The 19,625-nt window shown below is 48.2% G+C and overlaps 1 protein-coding gene and 1 long non-coding RNA gene across 2 annotated transcripts; both read right to left on the bottom strand.

Annotated features, from left to right (window-relative positions):
* Positions 1 to 11,274: 11,274 nt before the first annotated feature.
* Positions 11,275 to 14,105, bottom strand: LOC123148211 (ABC transporter G family member 26). The gene is made up of 4 exons (XM_044567585.1): positions 13,923 to 14,105; positions 13,390 to 13,676; positions 12,045 to 13,233; positions 11,275 to 11,951 (listed from the first exon to the last, which is right to left on the bottom strand). The coding sequence occupies exons 1-4, from the start codon at positions 14,049 to 14,051 to the stop codon at positions 11,574 to 11,576; spliced, it is 1,983 nt and encodes a 660-aa protein (XP_044423520.1). The 5' UTR covers positions 14,052 to 14,105; the 3' UTR covers positions 11,275 to 11,573.
* Positions 14,106 to 15,445: 1,340 nt separating this feature from the next.
* On the bottom strand, positions 15,446 to 17,324 carry LOC123148212 (uncharacterized). The gene is made up of 2 exons (XR_006473686.1): positions 16,216 to 17,324; positions 15,446 to 16,006 (listed from the first exon to the last, which is right to left on the bottom strand). It is a non-coding gene; the product is annotated as an uncharacterized lncRNA (long non-coding RNA).
* Positions 17,325 to 19,625: the final 2,301 nt, after the last annotated feature.

The raw sequence follows: 19,625 nt of genomic DNA, 5'->3' as shown, positions 1-19,625 counted from the left end.
CTCATCAAAAATTCTATTTTTATCATTTACCTACTCGAGGACGAGCAGGAATTAAGCTTGGGGATGCTGATACGTCTCCAACGTATCAATAATTTTTGATTGCTCCATGCTATATTATCTACTGTTTTGGATGTTTATGGGCTTTATTATACATTTTATATCATTTTTGGACTAACCTATTAACCCAGAGCCCAGTGCCAGTTTATGTTTTTACCTTGTTTTAGAGTATCGCGGAAAAGGAAAATCAAACGGAGTCCAATTGACCTGAAACTTCACGGAACTTATTTTTGGAAGGAAAGCAACCTGATGGACTTGGAGTGCACGTCAGGAAAGAAACGAGGGAGCCACGAGGTAGGGGGCGCACCCACCCCCCTAGGGCATGCCCTCCACCCTCGTGGGCCCCTCGTGACTCCCCTGACATACTTCTTCCGCCTATATATCTCCATATACCCTAAAAACATCGAGGAGCACAATAGATCGGGAGTTCCGCCACCATAAGCCTCCGTAGCTACCGAAAGACAATCTAGACCCGTTCCGGCACCCTGCCAGAGGGGGCAATCCCTCTCCGGTATCCATCTTCATCATCTCGGTGCTCTCCATGACGAGGAGGGAGTAGTTCTCCCTCGGGGCTAAGGGTATGTACCAGTAGCTATGTGCTTGATCTCTCTCTCTCTCTCTCTCTCTCTCTCTCTCTCGTGTTCTTGAGGTGATACGATCTTGATGTATCACGAGCTTTGCTATTATAGTTGGATCGTATGTTTCTTCTCCCCCTCTACTCTCTTGTAATGGATTGAGTTTCCCCTTCGAAGTTATCTTATCGGATTGAGTCTTTAAAGATTTGAGAACACTTGATGTATGTCTTGCTGTGCGTATCTATGGTGACAATGGGATACCACGTGATTCACTTGATGTATGTTTTGGTGATCAACTTGCGGGTTCCGCCCATGAACCTATGCATAGGGGTTGGCACATGTTTTTGTCGTGATTCTCTGGTAGAAACTTTGGGGCACTCTTTGAGGTTCTATGTGTTGGTTGAATAGATGAATCTGAGATTGTGTGATGCATATCGTATAATCATACCCATGGATACTTGAGGTGACATTGGAGTATCTAGGTGACATTAGGGTTTTGGTTGATTTGTGTCTTAAGGTGTTATTCTAGTACGAACTCTAGGGCTGTTTGTGACACTTGTAGGAATAGCCCAACGGATTGATTGGAAAGAATAACTTTGAGGTGGTTTCGTACCCTACCATAATCTCTTCATTCGTTCTCTGCTATTAGTGACTTTGGAGTGACTCTTTATTGCATGTTGAGGGATAGTTATGTGATCCAATTATGTTATTATTGTTGAGAGAACTTGCACTAGCGAAAGTATGAACCCTAGGCCTTATTTCCATGCATTGCAATACCGTTTACGCTCTCTTTTATCATTAGTTACCTTGCTGTTTTTATATTTTCAGATTAAAAAAACTATTATCTACTATCCATATACCACTTGTATCACCATCTCTTCGCCGAACTAGTGCACCTATACAATTTACCATTGTATTGGCTGTGTTGGGGACACAAGAGACTCTTTGTTATTTGGTTGCAGGGTTGATTGAGAGAGACCATCTTCATCCCACGCCTCCCACGGATTGATAAACCTTAGGTCATCCACTTGAGGGAAATTTGCTACTGTCCTACAAACCTCTGCACTTGGAGGCCCAACAACGTCTAGAAGAAGAAGGTTGTGTAGTAGACATCAATGTTTTTCTAGATCTTTGCTTTTGGAGCTACATATTTGTATATGATCTGTGAATCATTGAGATGCATTAACATGTTGATCTTATGTATGGGAATCGTACTAGTTAGTTTTAGTTGCGACGTAAGATCCGAAGTGGCTGGTCTTTGCTTTTGGAGCTACATATTTGTATATGATCTGTGAATCATTGAGATGCATTAACAGTTACTTATTTCTGTTCGCTTCGTGTTTACAAGTTACTGATCGATCACTAGCTAGCCTACAAATGCGCTCCTGGCAGTTTTATTTGGGACGCAAGATGCGAAGTGGCAGTTTTTTGAATAAAAATGCCTACCTCTGAAGAAACTGAGAAGCTACACTATCGATCCTACACGGATAAAAATGCCTACCTCTGAAGAAACTGACAAGGTACACTATCGATCCTACACGGATAAATAGCGGATCACGCACGTACTACCTCCTTTCCAGTTTGCAGGGCTCAATTCAAGAAATGACCTACTCGATCCTACACGAATAAATAGTGGATCACGCACGTACTAGTACCTCCTTTCCGGTTTCCAGGGCTTAATTCAAACCTCTCACCAACCAAGGTAGCAAAGCAGCAAGACCAAGGCATGGCAATAGTTAACGGCATGCAGAAGTTTAAGCCTAATTAATTCCAGTGATTTAAGTGGCTGCATGCGTGCCCTCGGCTGCGACTCATTGCATGCTGCTTCGCGTACTGCCTGCGAGCGATTCTGAGTGCCTGCATGCAGCCGGCCGTAATTAAGGCAGCTAACTGATGCCAAAAAAGATACGCTTTAATTGTTGCGGGCTTTTTAAATCCGTGGAATCATTATTGACAAGGAGGGAGATGATTCGAGTGCACTCGTTTGCCCGCCATGCCGGCGTGCGAACCAAACGGGACGGCACAGTCATAATTTTAGTTTCTCTAGTTTTCCATGGCAAGCTGGCGCGCTAAGCCATTATGCATTGAATTCCGATGACCGTCGCGCTACCTTCCGCCTATAAGTACTGTTTCCCGGCCTTCTCCGGTGCCACCGTGACCCAACTCACCATATCCTCATAAGCCCCCACCGGCCCGACGTTGCTCGCCACGTCCGCCATGCCCCCGCCCATCCGCGGCAGGCGACGCCAGAGGCGGTCACCGCCGGAACTAGTGTTCGGGTTTTCACCGGAAGGCAGATGGAGGGAGGAGGCATTCTATCTGTCTTTAGATGGCAATGCGGAGATCGAGGAGTTGTTGGAGCGCGACCGCATGGCTGAGGAGCAGGAGTTGTTGGAGCGCGACCGCCTTGCGGAGGAGCAGCGTATCGCTGATTTGCGCCGCCAGTGGGACATGGAGCAGAAGCGCACCGACGCTCTGAGTCGCGAGCAGAGCGCCCGCAACTGGGCCGACTACATGGAGGCCGGCGCCCGGCAAATAGCCCTGGAGGCTGTTGGGCACGCACGCATTCACGACGCCGATTTTTACTACCAGCTCGTCAAGTGGGTTTCCCGCTTGGAAGCCGGAGCTTCGGTGGACCATGACGGCATGGAAATGTCCAACGCACGCGAGCAACGCACCCTATCGCACCTCTTGCAAGTCCGAGGCGAGGCGCACGATGCCGGTGCCGGCGTTTAGCGTGTACCACAGATGGCGGCCGGCATCGTCTAGTTAGCTAAGAGTAAGTTAGTACTTGTACGCTACTAGAGTATTAGTGGGAGTAGATAGTTAACTTGGCTATGATGGTTGTCAACGTGGAAGTTCAGTACTCTATATGTGGATCAGACCTGTTACTTTGCTCTGAATGTTGAACTTTCCGTTTGAACGTATGGAATGGGCTGTTATTTTTTAAATGGGTTGTCTTTGTCCTCCATGGGTTTGGAGGTTGACTTGTGGGCCTAGCAAGTTGACGCGTACACAATCAGGGTCCTCCTAGTGGATTTCTGACATCTGGGTCCCATGCCATTGTCAACATAGTCAATAAATGAGAGAATTGCATAACGAGCGGCTGACACCAGGGACCCAGCAGCTCGCCCAGTTATTTTTGTTTTGGGTTAATTTGATAAATGCTACTCCAAATCTGGTGTATCCGAGAAATGCCACTGCAATTTCCAAACTTTGAAAAATGCTATTTCATGCCATTTCTAGTGGCATTTTTCGAAGTTTGGAGTGGCGTTTTTCAAAGTTTGCAAACTGCAGTGGCGTTTTTCAAAGTTTGCAAAAATTGCAGTGGCATTTTTCAAAGTTTGGAAATTGCAGTGGCATTTTTATGAATCGCCATAATTGGAGTGGCATTTATCTAATTTGTTTTTAAGACGGAAGCAGGGTGTCAACTGGCTGTGCGGGACACTCTGGTCTGTCTAAATAGCCTTTTCTTTTATGTTTACCACAGACCAGCCCAGTAGTTTTTTTTTTCTTTCTAAAAATGGCTAGCCCGGTTTTTTTATGATTTGTCAAGTAAGTCGCTTTATCAGGCCTGTTGGGCTGCAAATCTTTCAAGACGAGGAGAGCTTCATTCGGCTGGCCGAGAAAATGGTCTATCAGTAATGACAAATGGGCTATACATTTTTAAAACACATCAAACCGGCAATTAGTTTCAAATATCTTTTTTTTTCATTTTGAGATCTTAAATTGCATTGATTTTTATGCGTGGACAATTTATTGGATTTTATATTGATATACATTTATTTTTAAAATCAGTCTGAAATTTCGGGATTAAAAATAGTTCAGAATGCACCGACATATGCAAAATTTCGTATAATTTTTTAACCGTGGCCACAATATGGGATGTAACGCTAACAAAAAGAATATGGACTCCAAAAAACCCATAATAATTAGCAAATTAGCTGTAAATTATTTAAAATAATGGCAGATGGGTTGTATGTTGTTTTCCACAGATTTGAGGCTTTCCACAGATGGCCTGTATACTGTTGGATGTCCATCCAACAGTCGTTGTGCTTCTTCAATCTCTGCTCTTCCTGCTCCAGCCTCTCAAACAAGTGTCGGCGGGACTGCCTGCTCCCTCCTCCCCGCGGCCGGCTATGCTGCCGCGCAGGCCTCACCGCCCCACCGTACTCCCATCGCTGGCCTAGCCATCCCTCTACTCACCCACACCTGCTGTTATTCTCCGGCGACGGCAGACGAACCAGTAAACCCTCGTACAGTCGTACTCCCCTCCGCGTGGGAAACAAAAACAATTGCCAAGTCTTCCCTGCCTCCGTGTCGTTCCCTTCCTAGGCCTCGCCATCGTCCACCGCCCTGGTGCTCTCGGCGTGGCGTGGTCAACGTGGTCAACGACCGACATGCATCTAAAGTGGACTATACATGGAGAGGCTGACAGCTAGGTCCACGGCCACATGCAAGGAAATGCCTCCTTATTACGCGCAAAATAATGATTCCTCCACTTGACATCTGGGACCCATCGAAAGGGCCTTTGTATTTCACGAAAAAAATGTTACCACCACTAACAGCTCGGACCCACCAGCTATATCTTCGCACGCAATGAAGTGCCTCCTTATTACGCACAAAAAAATGAATATTCCCCCTGCTAGCTGGGACCCAGTATAGTGGGCCTACTAAGTTGACGGGGACGAAGGGCTTTGTCAACTTAGTCAATATGCACGATTCTAGCTCGACTGACCGTACGATGTCCATGCAACGGCCGTAGTGCTTCTTCAACCTCTGGTCTTCTTGCTCCAGCCGCCCAAAGCAGCGCCGATCGTGCCGCCTACTCCTGCCTCCCGTGGCCGGTTGTGCTGTCGCGAAGGCCTCACCGCCCCCATACTACTCCCACCACTGGCCTGGCCAACCCTCCACTCCACTCACCCACACCCCATGTTATTCTGCGGCGACGGCAGTGCAGCCGAACCAATGAACCCTCGTACTCCTCTCCGCGTGGGCATCCACTGCCGCGTCTTCCCCGGCTCCGCATCATCCCCTTCCTAGGCCTCATTGTCGTCCACCGCCTGGTGCTCTCGACGCGGCGTGGTCAATGTGGTCAACAACCGAATTCCATCAGAAGAATACTGTACGTGGAGAGGCTGACAGCTGGGTCCACGGCAGCCGCAAGGAAGTGCCTCCTTATTACGCGGAAAATAATTATTCCTCCACCTGACACCAGGGACCCACCGGACGCCCACCAGTATTTCGCGAAAAAATGTTTGCCCTTGACTACTGGGACCCACCTGACGGGCCACCGTATTTTGCGAAAAAAACGTCCCCCTGCTTTCAGCTCGGACCCACCGGAAGTGCCTCCTTATTACGCACAAAAAATGAATACCCCCTGCTAGCTGGGACTCACCTTGGTGGGAGGCTGACCTGTGGGCCTACTAAGTTGACGGGGACGGAGGGCTTTATCAATTTAGTCAATATAAACGATTCTAGCTCCGGTGACCGTACGATGTCCATCCAATGGCCGTAGTGCTTCTTCAACCTCTGGTCTTCTTGCTCGAGCCGCCCAAAGCAGCACCGGTTGTGCCGCATGCTCCTGCCTCCCGTGGCCGGATGTGCTCCCGCGGAGGCCTCACCGCCCCCTACTATTCCCACCGGTGGCCAGGCCCTGCTGCGATGGCAGCATCACACCGCAGCCGAACCAGTGAACCATCGTACTCCTCTTGCGCGGGCTTCCACTGCCGCTTCTTCCCCGGCTCCGTGTCGTCCCCTTCCTAGGCCTCACCATCGTCCACCACCCTGGTGCTCTCGGCGCGGCGTGATCAACGTGGTCAAGGAACGACTTCCATCGGACATGGACTGTACGTGGAGAGGCTGACAGCTGGGTCCATGGCCGCAGCAAGGAAGTGCCTCCTTATTACGCGGAAAATAATGATTCCTCCACCTGACAGCTGGGACCCACCAGACGGGCCACTGTATTTCACGAAAAAATGTTTCCCCTGACTGCTGGGACCCACCAGCTACATCTTCGCACGCAAGGAAGTGCGTTTGGGCAAAAAACGATTCGCCCCCCTGACTGCTGGGACCCACCAGCTACATCTTCGCACGCAAGGAAGTGCCTGACAGTCGGGACCCACCTGGTCGAAGCGTACGTAACGTTGCCATTCTAATCGCGAACGTGTGCGTACATATATACTGGTGGATGTAGAGGCGCGCACGTGTCGTAGTAGAGGCGCGCACGTAGCATGTACACATACGTACAGCGGCCAAGGTGCAAGAAAGAAAATACGGCCACGTATGTGTACATACGGGCGGGGTCTCGAACGCCTACTCGCGCATACGTACGGCGAGGGCTCGTGTACATGGCTGGGTCGGAACGAAGAAATAGCGTCGTGGTCGTGTCCATGGGGAGGCAACGGAATGCGTCGTGTTCATGGGGAGGCAACGGAATGCTCGTGTTCATCGGGAGGCAACGGAATGCGTCATGTTCATTGGAGGCAACGGAACGCGTGGGAGCCAACCGGCTGGGTCGGAACGGAATGCGTGGTCGTGTTCATCGAGAGGGCTTGGACGGAACAGGCGATGGAAACGAGGCCTGGCATACCGCAGAACGGAGGAAACGGATCTCCTACGGTCGAAACGGGGCTCCTGTTGATCGGGAGGGGTGTGGCGTACCGCAAAACGGAGGAAACGGGTCTCCTACGGTCGAAACGGGGGTCCTATTGATCGGGAGGGGTCTGGCGTACCGCAAAACGGACGAAACGGACCTCCTACGGTCGAAACGGGGGTCCTGTTCATCGGGAGGGGTGTGGCGTACCGCAAAACGGGACTCCACGGGATATTGTTCATCTCCACCGTTGACCTCCTCCAGCCTCCACGGGCTACCATCGACCTCCTCCAGCCTCCACGGGCTCCTGTTCATCCAGCCTCCACCGCGCGCTACTCCACGGGCTACTGTTCAACCACCCCTCCACCATCTACTGTTCATCCAGCCCTCCACACCACGGGGTCTTGTTCAACCACCCCTCCACGGGCACCCCTCCACTGTCTACTGTTCATCTAGACCTCCACACCATGGGGTCCTATTCATCCAGAGGCAACGCCACCACTCACTATTCATCCAACCCCCCCCCCCCCACAACACTCACTGTTCATTCAATCGATCGGCTTCAGTTAGCAGCAGTAGCGAAGGAATCGCTCGATCGGGTTCAGTTAACAGCCATCGATCGATTGCTCGGGTTCAGTAACATGTAGCCTGCAGTGCAATCGCTCGGGTTCAGTTAGAGCCCAACGCCTCGCTCGGGTTTAGTTAGAGCCAACGTCTCGCACACACGCGCGTACGTGTACGAGAGAAACATGCATCGCTCGGCCCCCGACCTCCCACTGTAACCGGGAACTCCCCGAAATTTTCCTCGCCCTCGCTTCTACCATGGTTTTTTCCGTCATGGACGGCCCAAAAATGTCATGCAGCTGCGTCTCCGGCCCGCCCAAGACGAAAAGCCCATTTTCTGTCATGATTTTTTGTCATAGAAGTAGGAGCCCACCACATCTATGATGATACCGGGTTTTGCCACAATTATCGTCATAGAAGTGTCATATGTATGACAGAAAAAAAATCATTCGGCCCAAAATGTCACGGATGTGTCTTTTTTTTGTAGTGAAGGGCCCAAGTGGGAAGCCCCCCCCCCCTTTCCTTATGGGGGCGAATAGGAGTAGGGGAGGAGTCCTACTCCTCCTCCCCTTAGTTGGGCGCCCCAAGGAGGGTTTCCCTCCTTGGTGGCAGCCCTCCCTCTCCCCCTAACTTGTATATAGTGACGGTTTGGTGCCCAATTGTAGAACACAAGTTTTTGGGTGCCTCTTCTAATTGATCTAGTTCTACTTCTAGTTGGTCCTAGACTAATTAGAGCTAGCCCTAGCCGCCTCTAATCCTCATAATTAATAGCCAAGTGTGGTTCTAATCTCCTCCATCTAATTATCCGGCAAAGATTAGCTCTGGATGGCGAAGCGCTGCCGGATCATGAAGAATGTACACTTGCAACCAAGTAGGGAGGCCGTGCTTTCGGTCTTCTGTTCGAGGGATCGTTAGAGGGCAGTTCACGGGATCTTCATCATCATTCGAGGGACTTCGAGCATGATCTACACCAACTCTTCTTCTTCCGCTGCACTCTGGAGTTGGTAACGATTGTTGATCCCGACCCTTATGCATCTTCACATTGATCTTGGTGATCATAGGTGTGATTTTTTTTGTTTTCTACTACATTTCCCAACATACGATTGATCCCCTGTACTTGTGGGTCATCAACTGCCAGAGGCATTCATATTATCATATTGTTTCAATTATTAAGTTGTAATATCGAGTAGTAAATAAATAAAAGTGTGATGCATTCTAGAGTGTTACCCCTACCTGTGAGGATATAAAAATTGAAAAAAGAGGACAAAAAGAGCCCAAGAAAAAGAGAAAAGAGAAAAAATGAGAGAAAAGAGAGAGGGGCACACTACTTACTATCCTTTTACCACACTTGTGCTTCAAAGTAGCACTATGATCTTCATATAGAGAGTCTTCATGATTTTTCCGTTTCATCTACTAGTGAGAATTTTTTATTATAGAACTTGGCTTGTATGTTCAGATGATGGGCTTCCTCAAATGCCCGATGTCTTCATGAGTAAGCAAGTTGGATGCACACCCACTTAGTTTTCATAGTGAGATTTCATACACTTATAGCTCTATTGCATCTGTTGCATGGAAATCCCTACTCGTCGCATTGATATCAATTGATGGGTCTCTCTATAGCCTATCAATCCGCCGAGTTGATGCAACACTTTCTTATTTTTTGACTTCCCTTATATATCTCTACCACTGCATTCTATTCCACACATTATGTCAATGGCTCATGCTCATGTATTGACAATGAAGTTGAAAATGCTGAAGCGCGTGAAAAAGTATGATACAGTTACTTGGTTCGGCACCAGGGTACTCTTGATTTGATATATCTGTGTAGGGAAGAACGAGTGTGTCATGCTTACCACAACTCTACACCTTTCACATACTTTTGGCAATAATTTATATGATTTTCTTGGACTAATATATTGATCAAGTACCCAGTGATAGTTCCTATTTGTTGCATGTTTTTTGTTTCGTAGAAAATCCATATCAAACAAAGTCCAAACACGATAAAATTTTACGGAGATTTTTTTGGAGTATATGTGATTTTTCGGAAAGAATCAACGCAAGACAATGCTTGAGGGAGTCGCGAGCTCAAACGGCGTGCCTCCTACCCTAGGACGTGTCGGGCAGGCTCGTGGCTCCCCTTAAGTCGATTGGGACCTTCTTTCGTCGTAAGAAAGATGATTTCTGGATAAAAATTATGTTAAAATTTCAGCCCAATCGGAGTTATGGGTCTCCGGGAATATAAGAAACAATGAAGGGCTAGAAAACACGAACCTCGAAGGGTTGCTGCCCTCCAAGAGCCATGGCGTCCAAGGACCAGAGGGGAAACCCTCCTCCCTTCTAGAAGGGACGCCAAGCAAGAAGAAGGAGGGGACTCTCTCCCGGTGGCGCTGGAATACCACTGGAGGAACCATCGTGTGACGGCAATCTACACCAACAACTCCGCCATCTTCATCAACACCTCCGTCACCTTCCCTCATGTATATTCAGTGATCCACTCTCCCGCAACCCGTTGTACCCCCAACTTGAACATGGTGCTTTATCCTTCATATTATTATTCAATGACGTGTTGCCATCTTATGATGTTTGAGTAGATTTTTGTTGTCCTCTTGGTAATTAATGAATTGATATGATTTGTTTAAATTGTTTCTGGTTATGTTGTTGTCCTTTGGTGCTCATCATACGCACACGTGGATCACACCATAGGGTTGGTTGTATGTTGATAGGACTATGCATTAGAGGGCAAGAGCGACGGAAACTTCTTCTTGCCATAGAAATTGATTCATATGGGATTGAAGGGGGGCAATATATTTTAATGCTATGGTTTATGGTTGGGTTTTATCTGAATGAACTTTAATAGTTGCGAACGCTTGCTAATAGTTTCAATCATAAGTGTATAGAATTCCAAGTAAGGAATGACATGCTAGCAGTGGCCTCCCCCATATAAGAATTTGCAACTGGTCTAGTAACAAAGCCAATTGCTTAGGGACAATTCGGCAAATCCTACTAGCACTTTTCCACACTCGCTATACTAACTTAATTGTATTTTTATTAAAACAACACCCAACTTTTATTTTCATGTTCTTTATTATCTTGCAAACTTATCTCACTACACCTACAAAATACTTCTAATTTTATTACTTGTTTCTAGGTAAAGCGAACGTTGGTGTGCGTAGAGTTGTATTGATGGTCGATGGAACTTAAGAGAATATTAATTATACCTTTAGCTTCTTGTTGGATTCGACACTTTTACTTATCAAAAAAGGCTACAGACAATCACTTATACTTGTGGGTTATCACACGCGCGCGCACACACACCTTGCACCCCCAAAGATAAGATAACGGGGCCATAGCTCCCCCTAATAAGATAGATAATAGGGGTCATGGCTTCCCGTAAGATAGATAGCCGGATTATCTTCTCTGGCGAGATCCGACGTGAAGGAAGGAAGAAAGAAGGTACTTGAGAAATAGCAAAACCGAAGAATATTAAGGAAAGCAACAAGAAGGAACTCATACACATTGCTTCCCGTTCCTTTGGGATTTTAATACAATCATCGTATGTGTTGGGATAGCTTGGGCCACCGCTTTTAGCAAAGCCTCATTACCTCCAAGGAAGGAAAATTAAGGAAACAATCAAGAAGAATACCCGTGCACATTGCTCTCAGTTCTTGCCTTGTAGGCCTGTACCCATTAACAAACATGCATTACATGTGACAAAGGATATAATTCGGAAGACCTAACTAGCAAAGCACACGCCGTGCCAAACCCCCATGGTGTTTCTCTTTTCACAAGGGCGTGAGGGTGATCCTCTTGAGGAGGCAGAAGTAGGCGAGGAGGCGGTATGCGACGGCCATGGCGAGCAGGATCCAGACCTCGCGCATGCCGCCGTCGAGGTCGACGGTGTCGAAGGACGGCGAGGACTGCAGCCGCTGGCACCCCGTCCGGCTCCCGCAGTTGTAGGTGAGGTGGCCGTGGTACTGCGCCTTGAGCAGCAGGTTGAAGCCGTAGTGCATGAAGGAGACGTACCTCAGCCACCGTATGAACTTGGGTATGTGCTGCACGTAGTACCCTCCGGTGAGCAGGAACAGCATCAGCACCAGCGACGCCATCACCCCCGCCCTCTTCACGCTCAGGATCGCCGCCCCCAGCAGCTCCCCCGTCCCCTGATCACAGATGACCGAACTCTCATCGCCGTTCGCCGTCGATGTCACCGTCGGCATGCACAACAAGAAGTACATACTAACATACGTACGCACCTGGCTGGTGAAGACGATGAGGAGGGTGGCGAGGAGGGTGAGGCAGAAGCAGGGGACGGTGCGGCGGAGGTCGGCCATGAAGTAGAGGATGGCCATGAAGAGGACCGGGTAGACGACGTGCGGCACGGCGTCGCAGAGGGTGCTGCTGGCGTAGTAGGCGCTGAGGCGGTACATGTCGGCCTTGCGCTCCTTGACCAGGTACAGCTTCTCGAAGGGGAACACGTAGACGGAGCCGAAGAGCGACGACGACGTCCAGAAGATGCAGATGTAGAAGATGAGCCCCACCTGGTCCCTCAGCTGCGCCTCGTTGCCGGTCTGCGACTTCCACCACAGGAGGCCGAGCAGGAGCGCCACGCCCACGGCCTGCGCCAGCCGCATCTTGTCCAGGTAGTCGGCGGCGCGCTCCCGGAACGTGCGCCGCGACAGCACCACGAACTGCTGGAACCAGTTGATGCTCCGGTCCTTGCGCATCCGGATGGCCAGCCTCAGCTGCTCCCCGGGCCTCCTCGCCGGCTGCTTCGCCTGGTCCTCCCCGGCGTGGTCCCTGTACTTGGCCTGGAGGTACGCGACGACGCGGGACCTGAACTCCTGCGGCGCCGGCGAGCCGTCCCGGAGCAGCCCCGGGACACTGATGTCCTCGAGGTTGCCCGTGGCGAGGTCCAGCAGGAACTCGGCCGGGTTCATGGGGATCTCCGGCGTGAACCCGAGAGACGAGAAGTGGTGCATGCAGTCCCTGGCCTTGCCGTGGTAGATGGCGTGGCCCTCGGAGATGAGCAGCAGCTTGTCGAACATGTGGAACATCCGGCTGGACGGCTGGTGGATGGTGGTGATGATGGTCCGCCGCGTCGACTTGGCCAGCCGCTGCAGGATGACGATGAGCTTGCTGGCCGACGTGGAGTCCAGCCCGGACGTGGGCTCGTCCAGCAGCAGCAGCGACGGGTCCACCAGGATCTCGTACCCGATGCTCGTCCGCTTCCTCTCGCCGCCCGACACCCCGCGCACGAACGCGCCGCCGATCTTGGTGTGCCGGCACCGCTCCAGGTTCAGCTCCGCGATGATGGCGTCCACCCGGTCGCGCTTCTGCTGCTTGGACATGCGCGCCGGCAGCCTCAGGAAGGCCGCGAACACCAGCGTCTCCTCCACCGTCAGCTGAGGGAACAGCACGTCGTCCTGCGTCACAAATCCCATCCTGCATTCCGCAACGAACAAAAACAACAGAGTTTGATCAATCAACCAATTCATCTTCTCAATCTTTTTCACTCAATCCTCTCGATCTTCTCCATTGTTCTACAAGGAATCGCAAGAATTCAGTCTCTGATGCTCGACAGCTCTCGTGTGTTTTTACCTCCGCTTGAGGCAGGGGCTGTAGGGGGTGTCGTTGTAGGTGATCTGGCCCTTGACGGCGCCGCCCAGCCTGCCCCCGAGTATCTTGAGCAGGGTGGTCTTGCCGCTGCCGGAGGGGCCCATCAGCGCCAGGATCTCGCCGGGGTCAACGCTGCCGCCGATGCCCTTAAGGATGTGCTTGCAGCTGCTGCCGGCATGATCCACCCTCATGTGGGACGAGAAGGCCACCTTTGCCGCCGTCAGGGGGTTCTTGGCACTCAGCTTCACCTTGTACTCCACATTCTCAAACTGCATTTTCCATCCACACACAAGGTGAATTCTCATGAGCAGAGCAAAATTGTTTCTTCTACTGCTTCCTGGTGGTAATTAGCTAGCAGGGGATGAAGCACTTTTAGCCATTCTAGTAGGGAGAAAACGTCCAAAATAGTTTCATCATAAGAATTTTGAAAGAAGTGTATGATGAAGACTCTGTCCCACAAACAGTAAACATGGTGGAAGCATAGGGAACGACATGGGAGACTGGCTGATAGACACCTTGAGGAATATAGGAAGAGGGCCGTCTTTGGTAGGCCATAGATGATCCTCCTCCACGCCGGCGTCGCCATTGTTGGGGAGGTGCTCCACGATGGAGAGCTCCACCCTCTCCTCGCTGCTGATCTCCATGGATGGGAGTTAGAGGTTCAGAGAGAGAAAGCCAGGCACACGGCCGCTCTCTTCTTTTTATTATCAACCAAGTAGAAATCTCATGACAGGAGTGAGCAACTACCAGCAACCAAGAGCGTGCCTACTTTGTTACCGGGTATTTTTACCCTTGTTTGGTGACCCACAATCTTTCCAAGGGCACGCACCGTCTCTAGTTCGTTTGGGAGAAGCTTCCACTCTAGAAGCCTAGCGATAACTGATATGATTACATTATCTACTGCCTAACAGGACTGAATTAATGATAACATTTCCACTCTGTGAGCTATTGGATTCCAGAGTGACTGTGAAACAAAGAACAATAGTCAATGTACAGAGAGTTTTCACAGAAACAAAGGCTTGGAATGAACAGAGTTTTCACAGAAACAAAGAACAATAGTCAATGTAGATCTCCCATGAAAATTGAGGTGGTAAAATGAAGGATCACACCAGGCGCATGAAATTTTCTCACTGTAAGTTGTACCAATACGTCCACAAATCCAACAAGCTAACTGCTAACACAGGAAGGTCACTCCAGTTTGGCTCTATGTGAGATATACACCAGACTAGAGCTGTAGTGGAAACTGAGAGTAAGACCACAAAAATCAGTTCCTAGACGGAAGCAGGTCGTACTCGAGACACATTTCCTCTAATAATGCCATCAACCCCGATCAGTCATCGGGAGGAACTGTCATGGAGTAGGAACAGCCAATCCTTGGATCATCCATCTTTCATGGCTTGTCTCCCAATGGTAGGAACCATCATGGAGTACGAGCAGAGGGGCCGGCCAATCTTCACTGCCTAGGCCATCCATCATTCCTGGCTTGCCTCCCCTGAATCCTCATGTTTGCTCCTTGTAACAACCAAGAGTGTAGAACATGGAAATCTCAAGGCCTGGACAGGGATTCGTCTGTTAACTACATCGACTGTCATGAGCTTGCGAAGTACAACAGCAGAACTGTACACATCTACTAATTCTTTACCATAGGCTGATCATTTATGACCTGCGCACACATAAGCAACGAGATGAAAAGAGATTGAGCTTCTTTCCTTGTGGTTAGTCGTTACAAAATTAGTATATAATATTGCAAGTGTGGAACATTTTACGAACAATTGAATTCAGATAGTTATAAAAACACAAACTGGAATTGTTCCAGCTAGTGATTAAATATCTCAGACCCGGCATAAATCCCAGTCTCAGCTATCGTAGCACCCACTACTAAGCTAAATGGAATTCTGCACCTTAACAACAATATGATATATAAATTGCACCACTGTACTTTATAATCTGCAGGCAGGATATAACAAAACAGAAAACACAGTATGCAGAAACAAATATCCTCCAAAACAATACTCTTTGTGCAAGAAACTATAAAGGCTTACTCCAAACGTACTAGCTTTTTTTTTCAAGAAAATGCAAAAGAGTTGTGTTTCATTGCATTGAACTTGCATTGAACAGGAAGACATCAGGGGTACAACCTCCAGAAAGGAGGGACACTCACGCGCTCGCGCGCACACACACACACACACGACCGTCCTCACCAAGTGACTACAGCTAGGTGGAGGAGGTGCCCTCAACTACAGACAAGCAACGACATTAGGCCTCACCGGGCCTTGCCTCCAGCCAAAAAATGGCAATGCGCCAAGACTTAGAGCAACAGGGCAGCATCACTGCCATTGCCAGACACCTCCAGGGGAGATTGCAGCTCCAGGACTGCACAGGCCGACATACCTCACACCTAAGTGCCTAGAGAGTCGGCAGGTGAAAGGCAGGGCCTGATTGGAACTGGTGTATTCGTTGGGGGAGCGCCGGTGCTCCTTGTGTAGCAGTCTACGCCAGAGCAGTGCATCGCCAGCCACCATCTGCAGCATCAAGTACTCCACTTGCAGCCAAAGCAGCCTTTTTCTCTTGCGAAGTACCTAAAGATGTACACTAGGCTCTAAAAAAAGAGGTTAGTGGAGCATGTCATGGACCATAAGTGAGCTTACCAGCACAACTGATGTCTGGTAGACCTATTTGTGCTTTCTGTTTTGTCAAGCCTATTGACTGATGTGCATACTATGTGTTTCTAGTATCCTCCCCATGAGTTCTACCTATTCCCCAAGTTGCAAGTGTGTATTGCAAGCATAGATTATGATATATACATACCTGATGATAACATGCAAACAAGTTTGCAAGTCAAAGTAAATCCAACCCAGTTCATCAATGTCCCTTCTTTCATACATAGATCCAAACTGTTTTGAAGCAATAGCCTGGCTTTGATTTTCCTCCAAGCAACTTGAGAGACAAAAATCCGCAATTTTTAACATTATGTTTTCGCCTAGAAATATACTTGCATGTCTAGGTCTAAGTGAACAATACAACTCTTGCGAAGATAATGTAAACCTCACAAATTCCTTGATCATTCAATAGCACTTTTATCATCTGCCTTCACAACTTTTTGTTTAGCTTTTCCATCTTTCTAAGTCAAACACAATATCCAGACTGTATTTTTTTTTACTTTTTCAAGTCATGAATATGCATGTTGGACAACTTGGTTTGTCCAATGCCAAATCATTTCTTTTAAAATAGCGCACTATGAAATAATCAAGGGAATTTGTGAAGGTTTACAATATATTAACAGAGATCGATATCCTTCACTTAGACCTAAAACCTGCAAATATATTGCTAGACGAAAACATGGTGCCAAAAATTACGGATTTTGGTCTGCCAAGATGCTTTGAAGAAAAGCAAAGTCAAGCCAGCTATCACTTCAAAACCATCCGGATCTATGAAAGCTGGTATCAAGCTTTAATCCATAGCCCACGCTACAAGCTCATCTTCTCCTGGTACTGTAAGAAGAACAAAATAAGAAATGTTAGTTATGAGGCTACTATCCCAACTCCAGTTACTCAGGTACATAAACAGCAAAACTACAAACTCGTATGCTCACATGAAAATATCTGTAAATTTGGTAGGTACACCTTTTACTAGGATAACCAGACACACAGATGGGGCATCACAACTTGTAAATCCCACCGTACTTTTGCTACTCGATTTACCAATGCCCTTGAAAGAATGGGTAAAAACTACTTTCAACTGAGATCTACAACAGCGGAGGCTGAACACGACTAATAAGCAGCACCAGCAGCTTCTAATCTAAGTCAAGAAGCTACTGGCGACCATGAGCTAACAAGCTACACGACTAAACAGCACCAGCAGGAGCACCCAGCATAGTTCATCTGGAGAAATATTTGCAAGGGTAAGAAGAAGATGACGATTACCTTGGGGGAGCCCTGCTGCCCGGCGGCTTCAGATCTCGTCTGGAGAGGATAGGGTTGAATGAGTGGAGATGCAGGGATTATATAGCACAATCACGGGTTATTTTAATGGGCCACTAACCGGCTCGGTTGTTGTTGGGTTGGGCCGATGCAGGGAAAATGAAAACCCTAATTCTGTTGGGCTACCAGCCCATACGGACGTACATGTCGCAGCGATTCCGCGGCGGGCCGAAACCAGCGGAGCTTTTCTCCACAGCAGACTCCAAGAAAAACTCCAAAATCCTTAGAGCAACTCCAATAGTTCCTTTTCTCAAAAAAAAAAAACTTCAATAGTTCCTGACCTCAAAAAAAACTCCAACAGTTCCTTGTCTAAAAAAAACACCAACAGTTCCATGATACCCAACCATTTTTTTTGGCGAGAAAAACTTTCAATGTATTTATCTTCAATCATGGCAGTACAACGAACACCAGAAATAATAAAAATAACATCCAGATCCATAGACCACCTAGCGACGACTACAAGCACTGCAGCAAGCCGAAGGCGTGCCGCCATCATTGCCCCTCCCTTGCCGGAGCTGGGCAACACTTGTTGTAGTAGACATTCGGAAAGTCGGCGTGCTAAAGCCACATATGACCAGCACAGCAGAATAGCAACCTCCACCGATGAAGTGTAGATCGGAAGGATCCAACTTGAAGACGCACGAATGTAGACGAACTACGAATAGATCCAAGCAAATCCACCAACGATGGATCCGCCGGAGACACATCTCCACACGCCCATCGGCGATGCTAGACACGCCATCGAGACGGGAGCTAGGCGGGAGCTTGTCTTCCTGAGCGGGACATTAACCCTAACAAAACTCGAAGGAACATCTAAAAACATAGCCCTCCCACCAGCAAGGACCGGGATCCACCGCGCCGCTATGGCCCTAAGGCCACTGGAAACAAGGCGGACCTGCAGCAGCATCGGCGGGAGGCGGAGGAGCTCTAGGCTTTTCTAAGGGAAGGAGGCAGCTGCATGAGAGACGTACTTTGATTTACTCCTCTAGGTTTCCGAGACTTCAAGCTCTTCATTTTGGCTTTACTAGCCAAACTGTCATGGCGCTTGTCACACAACATAGATTCGTTATGTACCTGTATGCTAAAAGCTATATATTTCCCCACTGGTAGTATCCTCACGACATAATTGGGAAGTTGGCCATCTCAGGTATGGAGCACATTATTAGAAGGGAGAGATGTTCTTTGCCAGGGCCTAATCAAAAAAATTGGGAATGGAGCTTCGACTTTGATTTGGGAGCAAATTTGGTTACCAAATAATATTTATGATGAGACCAAGGTTGTCAGAATCGCGATTTTGAATCGGATCGGAGCCCTGATAGTAGGATCGCAAATCGTGGAATCTTCACTATCAGGATCGTAAAAACGTAGATTCTATTAACTAAAATCGTAGAATCAGAGGGATTAGTTTGGATCATAAAGTCGTAGAATCGTATAACAGAATCGCGATTCTGACAACCTTGGATGAGACCGATCACTTGTCTGTCAAGTAACCCTCCAACTAAGGTACATGAACTAATTGATGCCACTAGTGCAACTTGGAAGAGGGAGCTTTTACATCAAGTTTCCCTGGCGTCTAATTTGAATACAATCTTGAGAATTTCTTTATGCACCAAAAACATGGAAGACTTTTGGGCATGGAACTATGAGAAAAACTATGTATTTATTGTTCAATCTGCATATCGAATGATGGTGGACACTAAAAGGAGGAGGGAGGAGTGGATGGAAAATGATGTGGAGGGGTCAAATTATGAGTAATAAGCTAGGTCTTGCTCTTCTTCGTGGTCGGTTGCAGGTGCCCGGGAAAATTAGAAACTTCCTATGGACACTAGCCAAGCTCTCGATCCCAACGGAGAACATGTGTCACAGAAGGACCATGTCGGATGATGACAGGTGTCAGCTATGTGGAGCCTGAGACTAATGGCAACATTCTCTCCTGGAATGCTCGATGGCATGGTGTGTGTGAGCTTTAGCTGATAAGGATGTTGTTGATTCATACGTCTCTAATGTATCTATAATTTTTTATTGCTTCATGCTATATTATATTCTGTTTTGGACAATATTGGGCTTTATTATACACTTTTACATTATTTTTGGAACTAACCTATTAACCAGAGGCCCATCCCAGAATTGTTGTTTTTGCCTATTTCAGAGTTTCGCGGAAAAAGAATATCAAACGGAGTCCAAACGAAATGAAACCTTCGGGAACGTGATTTTCGGAACGAACGTGATCCAGAGGAC

This window comes from Triticum aestivum, chromosome 7A (genome assembly GCF_018294505.1).
Source record: "Triticum aestivum cultivar Chinese Spring chromosome 7A, IWGSC CS RefSeq v2.1, whole genome shotgun sequence".
In the NCBI taxonomy this organism is placed as follows: domain Eukaryota; kingdom Viridiplantae; phylum Streptophyta; class Magnoliopsida; order Poales; family Poaceae; genus Triticum; species Triticum aestivum.
This window is presented reverse-complemented; position numbering and strand designations above follow the sequence as displayed.

Excerpts from the sequence above, each read along its gene's own strand:
- LOC123148211 (XM_044567585.1), bottom strand. The coding sequence starts at position 14,051 with ATGGAGATCAGCAGCGAGGAGAGGGTGGAGCTCTCCATCGTGGAGCAC. Across the intron at positions 13,677-13,922 it reads CTCTTCCTATATTCCTCAAG|TTTGAGAATGTGGAGTACAA; the intron begins GTGTCTATCAGC and ends TGGAAAATGCAG. Across the intron at positions 13,234-13,389 it reads AGCCCCTGCCTCAAGCGGAG|GATGGGATTTGTGACGCAGG; the intron begins GTAAAAACACAC and ends TGCGGAATGCAG.